The sequence below is a fragment of the Myotis brandtii genome, unplaced genomic scaffold (assembly GCF_000412655.1).
Source record: "Myotis brandtii unplaced genomic scaffold, ASM41265v1 scaffold38, whole genome shotgun sequence".
In the NCBI taxonomy this organism is placed as follows: Eukaryota; Metazoa; Chordata; class Mammalia; order Chiroptera; family Vespertilionidae; genus Myotis; species Myotis brandtii.
In genome coordinates, this window is record NW_005364596.1 from 4528661 (window position 1) to 4546030 (window position 17370).

At 39.5% G+C, this 17370-nt stretch overlaps 1 protein-coding gene across 2 annotated transcripts in view; it reads left to right on the forward strand.

The window, feature by feature from the left end:
- The first annotated feature begins 14017 nt into the window (after positions 1–14017).
- GIMD1 (GIMAP family P-loop NTPase domain containing 1) overlaps positions 14018–17370 on the forward strand; it is a 20273-nt gene continuing 16920 nt past the window's right edge. The window contains exons 1-2 of one of the 2 annotated variants that reach the window (XM_014544716.1): positions 14018–14084; positions 16036–16502. In XM_014544716.1, the coding sequence (XP_014400202.1) occupies positions 16083–16502 (420 nt within the window). In that variant the 5' untranslated portion in view covers positions 14018–14084; positions 16036–16082. The remainder of the gene's footprint in view (positions 14085–16035; positions 16503–17370) is intronic. The other variant, XM_005872424.1, reaches the window with a different exon arrangement.

Here is a 17370-nt window from a genome sequence, read left to right on the forward strand (position 1 = left end):
TATTATTTTCATATACATTTTACTAATTTCCTTTCATCTCTCACACTTCTATTATAGAGAAATGGCAAATAGCAATATTAAAATATCTCTGCTAATTAATTCCCTTTTAAAAAAATATATTTTATTGATTTTTTTACAGAGAGGAAGGGAGAGGGATAGAGAGTTAGAAACATCAATGAGAGAGAAACATCGATCAGCTGCCTCCTGCACACTCCCCACTGGGGATGTGCCTGCAACCAAGGTACATGCCCTTGACCAGAATTGAACCTGGGACTCTTGAGTCCTCAGGCCGATGCTCTATCCACTGAGTCAAACCAGTTAGGGCAATTAATTCCCTTTTAATGTGCATGAATTTCGTGCACCAGGCTACTAGTCAAATATAACGAAGGAGACAATGAAACAATGTTATTAATAGTGAAATGGAGAGGACAAAGAAGTACGGGAATTAATGTTTAATATTTCTGTTTATTCAGCAAACATTTATCAAATCCCCCCACTGAGTGCTAAGTCCTGTGCTCAACAACAGGAATATAAAAATCCATAACACAATAGCCCTATCCTGAAAGAACTTAAAGTCAAACAGAGAGATGCAGTTGTATAAATAACTGCAATATCTTATTCCCAAGGAAATTAAAATTTCACCAGGCATAATAAGTACACATGGAAAAGACAGTTGTCATTAGCACATCATGGAGAAGGTGTGGAGGGAGTTGGGAAAAGCTCCATGAGGATGTAACTAGAATTGACTACTGAAGTAACTAGGGGGGAAAAAAGTGATATTATTTTTAACTTATATTTTCATTAATAACAGATTGAGATATAATTTATATGCCTTAAATCCACCTTTTAAAAGTGCCCAATTGCACATTTTTAGTGTGTTTACAGAGTTGTGCAACCATCACCACTATCTAATTATAACATATTTTCATCATGCCAAAAGATACCTCATACTCACTAGCAGTTATTCCCCATTTCCACACTCACCCACCTCCTGGCAATTGCTAATCTTCTTTCTATCTCGGTGGATTTGCTTACTCTGGACATTTCATGTAAAGGGAATCATACAATATGTGATTCTGTGTTACTGGCTTCTTTCACTTAGCATCATGTTTTTAAGGCTGATACATGTCGTGTGTATCAGTACTTCATGTGTTTTTATTGCTGAGAAGTATTGCATTGATAATCACATTTTACTTACCCATTAATTAGTTGATAACATTTTTGTTGTTTATATTTTTTGGCTATTATGAATAATTTTATTATGAACAACTATGTAAAAGTTTTTGTGTGAACATTTGTTTTCCTTCCTCATGCGTATATGTCTTGCAGTGGTGCTCTGAAATTTGTTACTCACAGTCCTTGAAGAAGAACCTGGCATACCTCAAGGGACCACACAGAGAGATCAAGGCAGAATACAGAGAGAGAGAGAGAGAGAGAGCGAGAGAGAGCGAGAGAGAGAAAATGTTGGGCACATGACTTTATTAGGGTCCATGGACAGAGTGCTTTGGGACCCTTGGGCTAAGGCCAGATTGGTCAATTCAAGCCAAAAGAGCAAAATTTTGGTAATTCCCACAGAGGTCTTATTAAGAGATTCTCAGAGGAAGGCACTGGCAGGCCTGGGAGACAATTAAGGGGCGTGCTGGGGAATCATATCAGGAACTTACATTTACTTGTGACTCTGTGGGCTGATATCCAGGATATACCCTTACAGAAGAAGGCTAGTGTCAGATTAAGGCTCCTGTAGGCCGCTTGGACAAACAAAGTGGATACTAAGGTACAAGTACCATGGAGTAGCTTAGCTAAACTCTCAAGTGGAATGTTGGGATCATATGATAAATTGGTATGTTTCGCATTTCAAGGACGTGCCAATGTGGCTGCATCACCAGCAATGTTTGAGGGTTCCAATTTTTCCACATCCTCAGTAATACTTGTTATTGTCTATTTTTTTTTTTATTTTAGCCACCAAGATGGGTTTGAAGTGATATCTCACTTTGGATTTAATTTGTACTTCCCTAATGACTAATTATGTCCAACATCTTTTCATGTGTTCATTGGGCATTTGTATATTTTTGGAGAAATGTTAATGCAAATCTTTTGTCATTATTCCATTGTCCTTTTATTATTATTGAGTTGTAAGATATTTATATTTTTTTTCTGGTTGAGTCTCTTGTCAGATATATGAGTTACAAATGGTTTCTCCCATTCTGTGGGTTGTCTTATCATTTCTTAATGATGTTCTTTGAAGCACAAAAGTTTTTAATTTTTATGAAGTCCAACTTATCTATCTTTTTCTTGTCACTTTTGCTTTTGCTGTCATATCTAAAACAATTGTGCCTAATTCAAAATCATGAAGACTTACTCCTATCTTTTCTTCTAAGATTTATATAGTTTTAGCTATTATATTTAATATATGATCTACTTTGAGTTAATTTTTGTATGTGATGTGAGGTATGGGTCTAACTTCACTTTCTTCATGTGGATATCATGTTGTTCCAGCACCATTTGTTCAAAAGAACTATTCTTTCTCCCCTCTGAATGTATTAGCACTTTGCAGAAAATTACTATAAATGTAAGAATTTATTTAGGCACTCTGAATTGTATTCTATGTTTTTATATTTTTATCCTTAACAATAAATATTTTGAATCTTAAAAGATAAATAGGTATTTGCCGTACAAAGGGTTCAAGTGAGTTACGAGTGTGAGGCAGTGAATATTCCAAACAGAGATAATGACAGAGTGGACATGTAGGAGGAACAGCATGACCACACTGGGGAAGAACAGGAGTGAGAGCATGATAGCAGTGGAGCACAGTAGGGGTGGAGAGAGAGGTAAAGTCGAGAACTAAGGAGTTCCCTTTTACCGTATAGAAATGTGGAGCTTGTGAAGACTTTACACATGATCATATTAGACTCTGGAAAGATCTTCGTAGCACAAACATGAAGAATAAATTGGGAGACTGAGAGGAAGGTGGAGTAATCATTTCAGAAATTATCTCATTATATTTAAGCAGTCAATCAAAAGAGCCTGAGGTCCAGGGGTGGGCAAACTTTTTGACTCCAGGGCCACAATGGGTTCTTAAACTGGACCGGAGGGCCGGAACAAAAGCATGGATGGAGTGTTTGTGTGAACTAATATAAATTCAAAGTAAACATCATTACATAAAAGGGTACGGTCTTTTTTTTTTTTTAGTTTTATTCATTTCAAACGGGCCGTAGTTTGCCCACGGCTGGGTAAGACCATGCCATGGGACCAGAGAAGAGGGATGGGTGCATTGGACAGATGTTTAAAGGGGAAATCAGTAATATTTCTTCACCAGTTGGATGAGTTGAAGTTGAAATAAAGGAAAAAATCATTCATAACTTCCAGGTTCCTATTAAAGAGTGCTACTTACCAAGCTAGAGAACACAAGTGGGTTAGAGCAAATATAATCATTTCCATTTGGGATACGTTGAATATTCACCAATACTTTCTATGTGTCAAGCACTTCACTAGGGTGTTTTACATAAAGTCTTTCATTCAATTGATATACATTATATCACTAGCCCCACAAGGTTATATTGATTCTATTTTATAGAAGAGGAAACACCATTTATGATACCTTTTTGTTACACGAGGTTGCATGCCATCTATGCATTTATTTAACATAACATCTTTTCTAAATGTTATCTTTTGTCTTTTGATTATAATGGAATTTTGTGCACATCACAGAATTTAGAAATTGCTATTTAAATCAGGACTGCATCATAAAGCTGTTTGCCACTTATATATGCAATCTACGTCTTGCCATTTCTTTTGCCAAATTAAGTTTACTATTGGACTATGTAAACATGATCTTTACTCTATTTTGTAATATCCTGCATAACTTCCCAAATTGGCCAGAAGAACAAATTCAACTCTTCCACCACATCTAAGCTGACAACAATGTGTTTCAGATAAATGACTCCAAATACTGCAGGCCTTCAGTTTGTTTTCGAGCCCAGCAATTTTATAGCAATACTGTAAAGCAATGACTTCAATTTCATATAATCATGCTTGGCACAGATAGTGGCTCTTATCCAGACCTATTTAATTTCACCTTTTAGGAATTATGTAAATATTATATGTCTCTCTTCGAAATTTACCACTACAGTGTTGCATTACTGACCTCATCTCTCATAGACCACACAACGTATCGACCTTAGCATTTGTCTTCTTTGCACTTAGCTCATGTGGTGAGCACCTGAAAACCATTCTTAAAACTTACCACCCACTCTCTCGCCGGCTCTGCCTCTGACTTTTAAATCATGCTTGTTAATTTCTGCGGAGACTTGGCTGACAAGCAGGATGTGATGTACTGTGCGGGACCACGATCACAGAAGTACAGTACCAGCTCAGTATAAGACGTTAACAGCACGGTTATTTAGGATAGCTATTGGGTATGACCAGAATTAAGCAGAACATAAGCAAAAGACTTGTGCTAAGCACTTAGCATTTTCCTTTTGTGTTTATATTCACTTTATGATATAGTAAATAAACATACAGTCTCTGGACTCAGGTAGGCCTGGGTTGGGTTTCCCTCGTTGTGTGGCCTTGGGAGAATTCTTCTCCTGAACCTCAGCTTCCTCCCTGGGAAAGTGATAATAATTACATTTACAACATAAACTTGTTATGAGGAGGACATGAAAAAATTCACATAAAGCACTGAGCACGTGCCTGGTTCACAATAATTGCCCCTTAAGTACAGCTGTTATCATTATGATTATTATTATTGTTCTGGTTGAGATTGAGGGGGGAGGGGAGTCTTTATGATTAAAGTGTTCTAGATCAACAAGATTAGTCCCAAAACAGAAGCAAAGCCCATTATTGCCAAACTTCAACTAACTTTGGATAACTTTAACTTTTCCTTTAGAAAATCCAGCATTTCTTGATTTTATGTTTCAAATGTTTCCCCAAAACATTTTTAGGGGGGAAAGCATAAAAATAGAGCACGAGTTTACATATATTGATGAATTGAACTCCCCATGATGCTTTGCCTTCCTCCAGTGTCCCTTCTCCCCTTCCCTACACTCTGGCGTACAACCCTGTTGCTCTGGCCGAGTGCTGCAGCTTGTGGAGAGCAGTCAGTATAACTAACTAACTCCAACTTGTGTTTGAACCTCATGGAGCAGTTAGTATAATTAACTCCAACTTGTGTTTGAACCTCATGGAGCAGTTAGTATAATTAACTCCAACTTGTGTTTTAACCTCATGGAGCAGTTAGTATAATTAACTCCAACTTGTGTTTGAACCTCATAGAGCAGTTAGCATAACTAACTCCAACTTGTGTTTGAACCTCATTATCTGAACACATACCGGTCTGAGCTAATAGCCAAGTCCTAGGCTTCCAGCAAAAGGGAGGCAACCCACAGGTTCAAGTGATAATGATGACCACGCATCTTCCTGGACGTTGCCAAATATTTTGATGTGGACTTCGAGGGCTAATCTCAGAGACACAAGCTAATCTAACAGATGAAGGGAGACACCTCCACAAGAAGGATAAAAGCGAAACGAAGAGCAGTGACACTTGCTATTCACTCTCTTGCGAATGAGCCAAGCTGACAGCTCATGTGTCTGGCTTGGTGGTCGTTGATAAATCCGGGGCCTTGCTGTCTAAGCTAGTTCAGCAGTCTTCCTTGCAAGATGTGGACCCCTGGACACCGAGGCTCGTGTGACTCTGAGTGACCGGTAACCACCGCTCTGCTGAGAGCCCTGACCAAAGGGACATTTGAGACACTTGGACTTTCGGTTCGTTAACCCCCAATACGTGTGTGTGTGTGTGTGTGTGTGTGTGTGTGTGTGTGTGTTGTGATGTTTGTAATTTGGATTAAACCTGAAAGTAATAAAAGCTAAGTTGACAGCATAATCACTTGTGTTGGCTCACTGTTGTTACTTGGTGTCAGGAACCTAGAGGGCCAAGTAACCACCTACTGGTAGGATCCAGGCCTCCCTCAGGCAACCCTGTTGTTATCTGGGGGTCAGGACAACGAGTGACTTATAGGAAAGATTACACTCAGAGCCAGGGAGCTCGTGACGCAGTGAAATGAAAATAGCAACTAGTTGAGCAGATGAGTACCTACAACTCCACTCTGAAAAAAAGAGCAAACCCAACTCTATCATTTACTAACTATATGACCTTGAGCAAATTACTCAACCTCTCTGTGCCTGAAAGTTCTTTATTATGTCATCAAAGATACATAAATATATATTTTTTAAAACCTCAACAAGTTGTATGAGTTAATAGATTAAAGTGTCTAGATTCTAGAACAATGCCTGGTACATGTGCTATAAAAGTCTTAACTTTCTATTACATTATGCTAAACTTGTATATAACATTGCATGTACACATACACACACACACACACACACACACACACACACACACAAACACAAAACTGACATTTTCTTTTCTGCATCACTCTACCTCCCTTTCTACAATGCGTTCTTAGGAATCTGAATTGTATAGAAATCTGCAATGGATGACAAATACTTGATTCTTCTTAGTATTTCAGTCACTCCTCAGTGTAGTTAAGAATTTAGAAATCTCAACTTCCTTTTCCCGGTCACAAAAGTACATTTAGTGATCTGCTGTTGTTTTACCTTTTAAGGTTAAATAAAAGGCTGCTATATAGTAGAGCTTTGCCATCCAATATTTTATTCCCTGGAAACACTTAAGAACTGATTTTAGCCCTAGCTGGTTTGGCTCAGTGGATAGAGCGTCAGCCTGTGGACTGAAGGGTCCTGGGTTCGATTCTGGTCAAGGGCACATGCCTGAGTTGTGGGCTTGATTCCCAGTAGGGGATGTGCAGGAGGCAGCTAATCAATGATTCTCTCTCATCATTGATGTTTCTATCTCTCTTTCCCTCTCCCTTTCTCTCTAAAATCAATAAAGATATATTTTAAAAAAACATTTTAAATAAAGAACTGATTTTAATGCTAAGAACTATATCATCCATTAGCTAGCACTCTGATAAGAGCCTGATAAAATTGTCCTATTTCTCTAAAATAATAAAGATATATTTTAAAAAAACATTTTAAATAAAGAACTGATTTTAATGCTAAGAACTATATCATCCATTAGCTAGCACTCTGATAAGAGCCTGATAAAATTGTCCTATTGTTATGAATGACATATTTTGCATAGCTTAGTTGATGATTGCAGTCCCACATTAAACAAGGAACATACACAGATACACACACACACACACACAAACACGTCCTTCCCCTCCCCCTCATTTCCCCACACACACCCTACCTAATCTCAACATCGGATGGGAAGATACCAAAGAACTGAGAGAATGTTTTGGCCTTTCTGTAATTAGTAGTATCATTTGTCGGTAGTGTTTCACGCATTTTGCTATTAGCAAATTCGTGTGACAGTATCTAGGAAGCTAGTTCCATATCACAACTATTGCTAAGAGAAAAAACATTACTTTTTTGTAAGAAAAGAAAAACTAGGTTCCTAGGAAGATTATAACTACATTAGAAAAGTCATAATTATTATTATGTAGGATCTATTTTATTAACTTGAGATTCTAAATTATTTTGCAAAGAAAAAAGTTGTTCTCATAAAATGAAAGATTTTGTGGCATCAAGTTTAAGAGGAATTAGATGTGGCATCTTTTAACTACTATTTATGGCATTCATGATGCTTTATATCAGCAAGAATTTTTAAAACATGCAATACCTGACTACTTAGTCAGGGGCACCAACCTCTTTTCCCTTAGATCAGCAGTTCTCAACCTGTGGGTCGCGACCCCTTTGGGGGTCGAACGATCCTTTCACAGGGGTCGGCTAAGACCATCAGAGAACACATATATAATTACATATTGTTTTTGTGATTAATCACTATGCTTTAATTATGTTCAATTTGTAACAATGAAATTGGGGGTCACCACAACATGAGGAACTGTATTAAAGGGTCGCAGCATTAGGAAAGTTAAAAACCACTGCCTTAGATTGTCAAATAAAAAGTGACAACAGCCAACACAACAGTAGCTGGCCAGTGTGAATTAATCAAAATTATACCTATTTTTTTGTCAGTTTGGCAAAAAATATACTTTTTGGTGTGCCACCAAAACTTCAGTAATTAGTTTATGTGTGCCATGAGATGAAAAGGGTTGAACATCGCTGTTTTATATCATCAGAGACGTTTCCAGTACTTCCAAATACATTTCATAATTTATAACTCATAAAAGTTTGAAATTGAGCCTAACTGGTTTGGCTCAGTGGATGGAGCATCGGCCTGTGGACTCAGGGGTCCCGGGTTCGATTCCGGTCAAGGGCATGTGCCTTGGTTGCGGGCACATCCCCAGTGGGGAGTGTGCGGGAGGCAGCTGGTCGGTGTTTCTCTCTCATCGATGTTTCTAGCTCTCTATCTCTCTTCCTTCCTCTCTGTAAAAAATCAATAAAATATATTTTAAAAAAAAGTTTGAAATTGAATAATATACATGGCATAACTAGAATCTCTAAGACACTGAAGCCAGCCTAGTGTCTTGTGTCAGAGGCCAAGAGGTCAATAGCTTTATTAATCATTATGACACCTTCAGCTTCTGTGCCTTCTTATATAATAAAAGGCTAATATGCAAATAGACCCAACGGTGGAACAACCAAACAACCAGTCACTATGACATGCGCTGACCACCAGGGGATGTGTGGAACATGGTGGGTGTTGGCCACAGCGGGATGGTGGAGCAGGTGAGCAGGGGCACCTGACCAAGGCAAGGTGCTGGTTACTGTCATCGGGGCAAGCCTCTATTGGTTACTAAAAAGTCTTTGTCTCGTGGTCCTGCCCAGTGCTCGCACCTGCTGCGGGTGCCAGCCCTGCTCACACCCACTGCCGGCACTGGAGTTGCCTCTTGTACCCTCTGCTGGCAACTGGCACCAGCCCCAATAACTCGGCACCATCAGTGGATGTGAGTGGTGGCTGCAGGCCCTGATCGCCCCTGAGGGCTTCTCCACCTCCCCTTGCTCCTGAGGGATGATCGGGGCAGCAGCGGCCACTCGCACCCACTGTCAGCACCAACCCCAATTGCTCCATGTCATCAGTGGGTGCGAGCAGGGCCTGTGCCATCAGCACGTGGGAGTGGCAGTGGCAGGAATGGGGCTGCCAGCAGACAGGGGAACCCCTGTCAGCAGGCCTTTCTGTACTTAGTAGTATCATTTGGTCCGTGGTGAGACGGGCTGGGCAGGGGCACAGAGGATGGGCTGAGACCCGCCCCTGTGCCCACCGCAGCCTCAGGGCCCACAGTTCCTTTCAAGGTGCACAAATTTGTGCACTGGGCCTCTAGTTTTGTAATAAAATACATTTATCCATGTAGGTTAAATGCATGCTATTTTTTAAGGTAAGAGAACTAAAACATATCAAATTTTTGACATATGAAATTATTTTATATTAATACATCTTTGATGGTATTTTGCATTATAGTCTGTTACCTTGTTTCTCAAAAATGGACAAAAAAGGTTTTTAAAGGATCTAAATTAAGATAATAAAATTTAGCAAGTTTTTCAAGAATAAGGCTTGAGAACTTTGAGATCATTTGACAAATTTTGGGAATCTGAAGTAAGCATGTTTATTGTGCTGACATTTTTTTCTCAACATTTAATGTTTCTTTAGCAAGTATAGAGTTAAAACTTTACTGATTTAATTCTTGCTTTCAAGACTGAATTTATCTTTTCAACAATGCCTCAGAGTTGGTGGCCAATAATTGGCTCAGATTTGGTGGCCAAAGTTTAGTTATGCAAATCAAATCATTATGTCCTAGAGGCATCAGATTATAAATTCTGTTTATGTTCTTGGAAATCCACTTCAAACTATAAAAGTACAAAAGTTAATTGCATACACACACGGGTGCATATGCAAACATTTATTAAGTACATAAAGCCAAACTTGTTATATAAGCATTTCAGAACAAGAAGGGGAATCTAATACCAGAAATAGAGGTGATTATACTTTAACATTTTTAAATCTGGGTAAAATATATATTGATTATAATATAAATCACCAATATTGACACAAGAAGAGTCAAATTACCATGAAAGAAATTTTTAAAGTTGTTCAAGAATGACTTCCAGAAAGGTTTTGGGCCTAGCTGTTCTCCCGAAAATTTCTTCAAACCTTCCAGGATATATAATTGCCAAGATATCTAAATTATTGCAGAGCACCATAAAAGAAAGAAATTTCCTAATTCATTATAAGAATTTAGTGTATTCCTGATCTGAAAACCTGATAAATATAGGATAAAAATAGAAAGCTATAAACCAGTATACTATTAATAATGTTGCTAAAATTATAAATAAATCTTAGAAAATTAAATGCAGTAGCATAGCAAAATACCATATCCTGATTGCCAACAATTACTCTTGACTCACACAGTTCACATACTAAACATAATCCCATTAGTAATGCCTCTCATTACTGTAGTGATTTTTAAGGAAGGGCAGTAAATAGGGGGAGGAAATGGGTAGTTTGGAAAAAGAAATGTACTCACTTTCTCAGTCCCTAAGAGGAGCCATTGCCCCATGGGCCCTAAGTATTAAAGATTTAAAAGTGCTTCTATTTTCCTTTCTGTTCTTTTCTGAATTTCCTAAATGCTTTGAAGTGTGCATATTTCATTTATAATTCTAAAAAACTAATTAGAAATACTCAGAAGGAAAACAAAAAAAGCAAACAAACGAAAATCAACAGCCACAACATCAACAAAAAACATAAGTGTTCCTGTGTGGTGATGGGAGTAGTAGAGACTTTAAAATATGAAACCAACCAAGTTTGGACCAAAGCCTCCTATTCCCATCAATATTTCTGCCCAGACATGGGCATTCTTCATTGCTCCAAGAGCCGTTAGACTGTGTTCAAATTAGGATCATCTGTCCCCAAGTTTAATCTGATGACCACTGTTCTCTAAAATGTTTTGAAAGGTGAGATCTGATGTCTTATTCTAAAACCTCCTCAAACTGAGTCAATCAAATTACTACCAACTTTAACCACCTTATCGGTGTTCCTCTTGACTTGGAGTAGTATTGGCCAAGGTTAAGGTCATTTAGACATCATATATAAAGATTCTGGTTATTACTCTAAGGGTCTTCTTTGTTATGAAAAGCTAACATACTAGCAATGGGTTCACAGTTCAAGCCAATGTAAATTGGAATTTATCTAAAACTGTGAATCTTTAAATCAAATTGCTCTAAGGTAAGAACTATTTAAATAAAATAGCTCTAAAATAGTCCCTTGGCAATTTCCACAAGTGAGAGATTTCCTCCTCTTCCTTTTCTTCCTCCTCTTCCTCCCCCTACCCCTCTCTCCTCCTCGCCGTTTTCCTCCTCACCCTTTTCCTCCACCTCTGGCTCCTCTCTCTTCCTCCTTCCCTCCCTCTCTCCCTCCTTTTTTCCTCCTTTTCTCCCTCCCTCCCACCTCTATATACCCATATAATCTTTTCTACACTTTTCTTGGCCCTTCCCTCATCCCCAACAGTTTAGCTATCACTTTATATGAGTTTGGTTCATGTTCTCAGGATCCCCATAATAGTTAATCAAACTATCCTCAAACAGAGGTGGTTCCCTTTCTCAAAGAATCCTGGAGCCAGCTGTTAAAGTTATACAGCTTTATTCCTGCTACATTATATTTAACCAAGAGACTGAAGAGAAAGAGGTGATTTTTCAAGTTGTTTTTTCACCCTAATTCAAAAATAATTAACACCAATCATTTAATATCATCTAATATTAACACACTGGAGGCCGGGTGCATGAAATTTGTGCATGGGGGGAGGGTCCCTCAGCCCAGCCTGCAACCTCTCCAATCTGGGGCCCCTCAGGGGGAGGGGGGATATCTGACTCACAATCCGGGACCACTGGTTCCCAACCACTCACCTGCCTGCCTGCCTGATCACCCCTAACCACTCTACCAGCTTGCCTGATTGCCCCTAACCACCTCTGCCTCGGGCCCCCACCACCACGGCTTTTCTGGAACAAGAACTGGACAACTGGAAGATGTCCTGTCTGGTCGACCCAGTCTAATTAGCATATTACCCTTTTATTAGTATAGACCAGAGGCCCAGAGCACAAAATTCATGCATGGGGGGCGGTCCTTCAGCCCTGTCTGCACCCTCTCCATTCTGGGACCCCTCAGGGGATGGTTCACTGGCTACATCCCTCTCGCAATCCAGAATCGCTGGCTCCTAACCGCTCACCTGCCTGCCTGCCTGGTCCCCCCTAACTGCCCTCCCCTGCTGGCCTGGTCACCCCAACTGCTTTCCCCTGCCTGCTTGGTCACCCCTAACTGCCCTCCCCTGCTGGCCTGGTCGCCCCTATCCACCTCTGCCTCGGCCCCGCCACCCTGGCTTTGTCTGGAAGGACATCCAGAAGGACGTCCAGAAGATGTCTGGTCTAATTAGCATATTACCCTTTTATTAGTATAGATTACTCTCCTATATGACCTCTAAGTGGACTCAGGTATGAAATCTCCATTAAATGTCTTGAAAATTATTTGTATTTTTAACCATATATAGAAACTCTGAAACTTTTTTTAAACAGTCAAATGTTGCATTCAATAAATGACTTAAACTATGTTTTCAAAGTGGAAGAAAGTTTAAAAACTAAGAACCTTGTATGTGTACCACTTTTTGTAATGAACATGGGAAAGAAGGTTCAGTCTTGCCTTTATTTAAAAACCTTCCACACAAGTCCTATGTGTTGATGTAGATCACCTCGTTGAAGAATGTCAGTTTATGGTTTCAGGAAGAAAATGAAAATAAATTCTAGTTCAAAATTACTTCTTAGGAAACAGGCTGCTACTGCCACCTGGGGGAGGTTCTTCCTACTTCATTCAAGAAAAGCCAAATGTGCTTGTCAGATGAATGAATCCAGTTCACGTTTTCCTTGTCATATTCACACAGGAAGAAGACTTTAACTTTCTGCCCATGAAATCATAAGGCGTTCCAGATGCCTGCGTGATTCCTCCATGCAGAAATACATATTTCACAGAGTGTTTGAGGAGTACAGGAGAAGCTGAACCAGAATATAACCACATAAAGGTTTTACCTCTTGCCCTGGCCAGTTTGGCTCAGTGGATAGAGCATCAGCCTGCGGATTCAAGTGTCCCAGGTTCGATTCCGGTCAAGGGCATGTACCTTGGTTGTGTGCACATACCCAGTAGGGAGTGTGCAGGAGGCTGATTGATGTTTCTCTCTCATCGATGTTTCTAACTCTCTATCCCTCTCCCTTCCTCTCTGTAAAAAATCAATAAAATATATTTTAAAAAAATAAAAAAAGGTTTTACCTCTTACACACAAGAAAGTATCTTGGGAAAGTATGGGTTATATACTAAAAAGTGGGAAAATCAAATGTAAGCGTTCAGTAATGAAATAAAAGCCCCATTTTAATAAAAATTTATTTGTCTTCAAGTTATAGTAAATTATACTCATTGATTATCATTAATTGACCTGAAAACAGCATGTGTTAATATAATCATGCTAGTGACTGTATTAATTAAAATAAAAGAATAAATTTCAATTATATGGAACAAGCCAAGAGTTTCCTTAAAAATTTTTTCAATTTCTGAACTTAATACTGTTATGAAGTCAGTGCTTATTTATTTCACATATATTACATATCAATTTATTGCAATTTTCATAAAGTAATGGTATTCATTAATTACAATGGAAAAAATATAGCTGTGCCTTTTGAATGTCTAGTTTCTGTCTAGACATTCTGTTTTTAATGTCTAGTTTGTGTTAAACAGAAACTAGACATTGCATTACTTTAGGCTATAGAAAAATTGTTAATATTAACAATGTCCTAAAACAAAGAATTTAATTCTAGCTATAGAAGTTTCAGAAAGTACCTATTGAAATTACAGGTCTGTCAGGTGACAGAAAAACTCAGTGCTGATTAAAGACAATTAATCATTTATAGAGAGGATCCTAGTAACAGATTAACTACTAAATAAATTACCTACAGTATCAGTCCCGGAGTGGTACAATAATAATGTTAAAAGTCTAAAGTTCATACCAAAGAACACCTGTACCAGCTCAAGGGAAGTCTTTGTAGAAAAAGAATTTTTAACATTGGAAAAGGTACGTAATATACAGCAAATGGATTGGGATTTCATAAATATTATTTCTTTAAATCACACATCTGATTCAGGAGTAAAAAAATAATCTGACTGATTAAATTCCAGCCAACACAGCTGAATGAGCTGGGTGAGCTGGGGTCACTTTGAGGGACCCCAAAAATTAGTGTGTTGGTATGGAGGTGTGAGGTTCCTTCAAGGTGTTAATGTTAGGGTCTGGGTAGACTGGGGTGAGGGGCATTAGAGGACAAGAAAGGCCAGAGGTACTTTCTATATATATAATACAGGAACTGTATAATAAAAATAAAAGTTATAAACAAAAACAATAAATATGCAGTTTAAAATGTCTATTTCTGAATCGGTAGTTGAGCACTTTTGGTACTTGTCCAGTAGCACTGCCTCATTGATCTAATGAAAATGAAAGATGACTCTGTAATGCTATTAGGGGCTTCTGCTCTGCATAAAAGATAAACTACAATTTAGGGGAGTTGTAAATGGAATAGAGTCTCCCAAGATTCTTCCTCCTAACTGAACTGCACAATCTGTTGGACTTTACTTTCTTCTTATTTTTTAATATATTTTTATTTATTTCAGAGAGGAAGGGAGAGGGAGGGAGAGATAGAAACATCAATGATACAAGAGAATCATTGATCAGCAGCCTTCTGCATGCCCTCTGTTGGGGATCAAGCCCCCAGCCCGGGCATGTGCCCTGACCTGGAATTGAACTGTGACCTCCTGGTTCATAGGTGAGCGCTCAATCACTGAGCCACACTGGCAGGGCTGGACTTTACTTTTTTTATTGAGAAGTCAATACTTTACCATGGTGAGCCATGGAAATGATTTATTAATTACTAGAGGCCCAGTGCACGAATTCCTGCACAGGTGGGGCCCCTCTGGGTGAGCCCTGTGTCTGGCGCCCTGTGGGATCTGTTGAAACCGGCTCTCCGACATCCCCTAAGGGGCCCCAGATTTCAAGAGGATGCAGGCCAGGCTGAGGAACCCACCGGTGCACGATTGGGCAGGGGAGGGGCTCGAGAGGTTGGCAAGCTTAGGAGGGACTGTGGGAGGGCTCCAGGGCATGTCCAACCCATCTCGCTCAGTGCCGATCAGCTGGACCCCAGCAGCAAGCTAACCTACTGGTCGGAGCATCTGCCCCATGGTGGTCAGTGCACCTCATAGCAAGTGGGTCAGCGGCCTTAGCATATCATTAGCATATTATGCTTTGATTGGTTGAACAGTCGACTGGTCACTGGACGATCAGACACAGCATATTAGGCTTTTATTATATAGGATATTCTAACAGAAATTATAAGTCATTCTCATTTTCATCAGGATGTCACCTGGTTGCAACAAAAGTAAACGAAACAGGTTTTCTTTAACATTATTCATGTTTCATAGGAGAGAAGCAGTCAGGAAGTTAGGAAAGATGATTTCTTGCAGATGCCACTTGTGTATTCAAGCAGTGGGAAGGTGGGGAGATGGGAAGGTGGGGGGCATTGTTTAAAATGCAAGAAGGGGGGTTTCTTCCACTGTTGTGTTTCTACTTCTCCTCCAAGAGTGAATAATTTTCAAATACTGCTGCTAGCTTTGAACTTCGGAACTTCAGTACCCATTCCTGAACCAACTCACTTACCACATTGATGAGTTAATATGGTTTACATTATTATGTCATTTGGTGGTTTGTTTGTTTTTCTCATTGTCCTGTAATTCTTGCTTCCTCTTCCCTTCCTTATCTATATTTGACTTCTCTCTCCTCTTCCATTGGAAACTACTAATATTATTTCAATCTTCCCTCCTCACTGGGGCAATCCAACTTTGGTGAATCACTCCTGCACCCTTTAGTCACTATGAATGAGGGTAAAGCAAATTAAAGGTAATGCTTGGAGTGCTCTAGACATTGCATTACTTTAGGCTATAGAAAAATTGTTAATATTAACAATGTCCTAATTATTCAGGTCAGGTAAGAAGCTTTACATGGGTGAACATAGAAGCCTACCTGCTTATGCTAAGCTTTTGGTTACTCCTAGCCATGACGGACTCCAACAAGATGATCATCAACTTGGCCCTCTTCGGCATGACTCAGAGTGGAAAAAGTTCTGCTGGCAACATTCTTCTAGGAAGCACTGACTTCCACAGCAGCTTTGCTCCATGTTCTGTGACCAGAGAGTGTAGTCTGGGCCGCAGTTGTCACCTCCATGGCTTCATGCGTCGAGGGGGGCAAGAGGTAACCCTGCAGGTCCGGGTGCTGGACACTCCAGGTTATCCGCACAGCACGCTGAGCAAGACACGTGTGAAACAGGAGGTGAAAGAGGCCCTGGAACATCACTTTGGGCAAGAGGGTCTCCATCTTGCACTGCTGGTCCAGAGAGCAGACGTGCCTCTCTGTGGACAGGAGGCATCTTCCTCAGTCCAGATGATCCAGGTAATACATGGAGGCAATTATGAAGCAGCTCTCTCTCTCTCATTCTCTCTCTCTCTCTCCCTCTCTCTCTCTTGAGCATGCCCCATGCCTTTCTCCCTCTCTTTCCCTGAGGCACGTTCTCTTTGCCTTTCTTTTCTGTAAGCTCCAAGGGCCCTTCTTTTGCCTCTGTAACTCATGCTCTGAGCCCACACAGCTCAGCTGGCTCACCTTTTCTACATCTATGACTTTCTAAATAAACTTTCTCTTATAATTTGAAAAAAAACTGATTAAAAGAGTAGTGTAAAGCAAATTTAAAACAAGTCATTTAAAACAAGTGCTGGAATTTAGTCAGTTATAGGGCATTGAAAAAAAAGAGAGAGATATTAAACTTTAGAGGCTAACTAAGCCTCAAACCCCTAAGAACTATACAGCTGAATAAGCTTGTTAATGTGGCCCCCAGACTCTCTCCATCAGAATCAATGAGGCTCCTTGTTGAAAGTGCAGATTCATCCAAGCCCCTTTGAAACAAAATCTCAAAAGTGGAGCTTATATAACTGTACTTGCATAAACTTTCCATATATTTCTTTTTTAAATTAATCTTTATTGTTGAGATTATTACAGATGTCCCTCTTTTTTCCTCCCATAGCTCCCCTCCACCCAGTTCCCACCCCACCCCAGGCCCTCACCACCCTATTGTCTGTGTCCATAGGTAATGCATACATGCAGATAAGATCTTTGTCTAATCTCTTCCGAACCCCCTCACTCCCTTCCCTCTGAGAATCATCAGTCTGTTCCATTTCCATGTCTCTGATTTTATTCCATTCAGCAGTTTATTCTGTTCATCTGAATTTTTATTCATTTGATTTTTAGATTCACTTGTTGATAGATA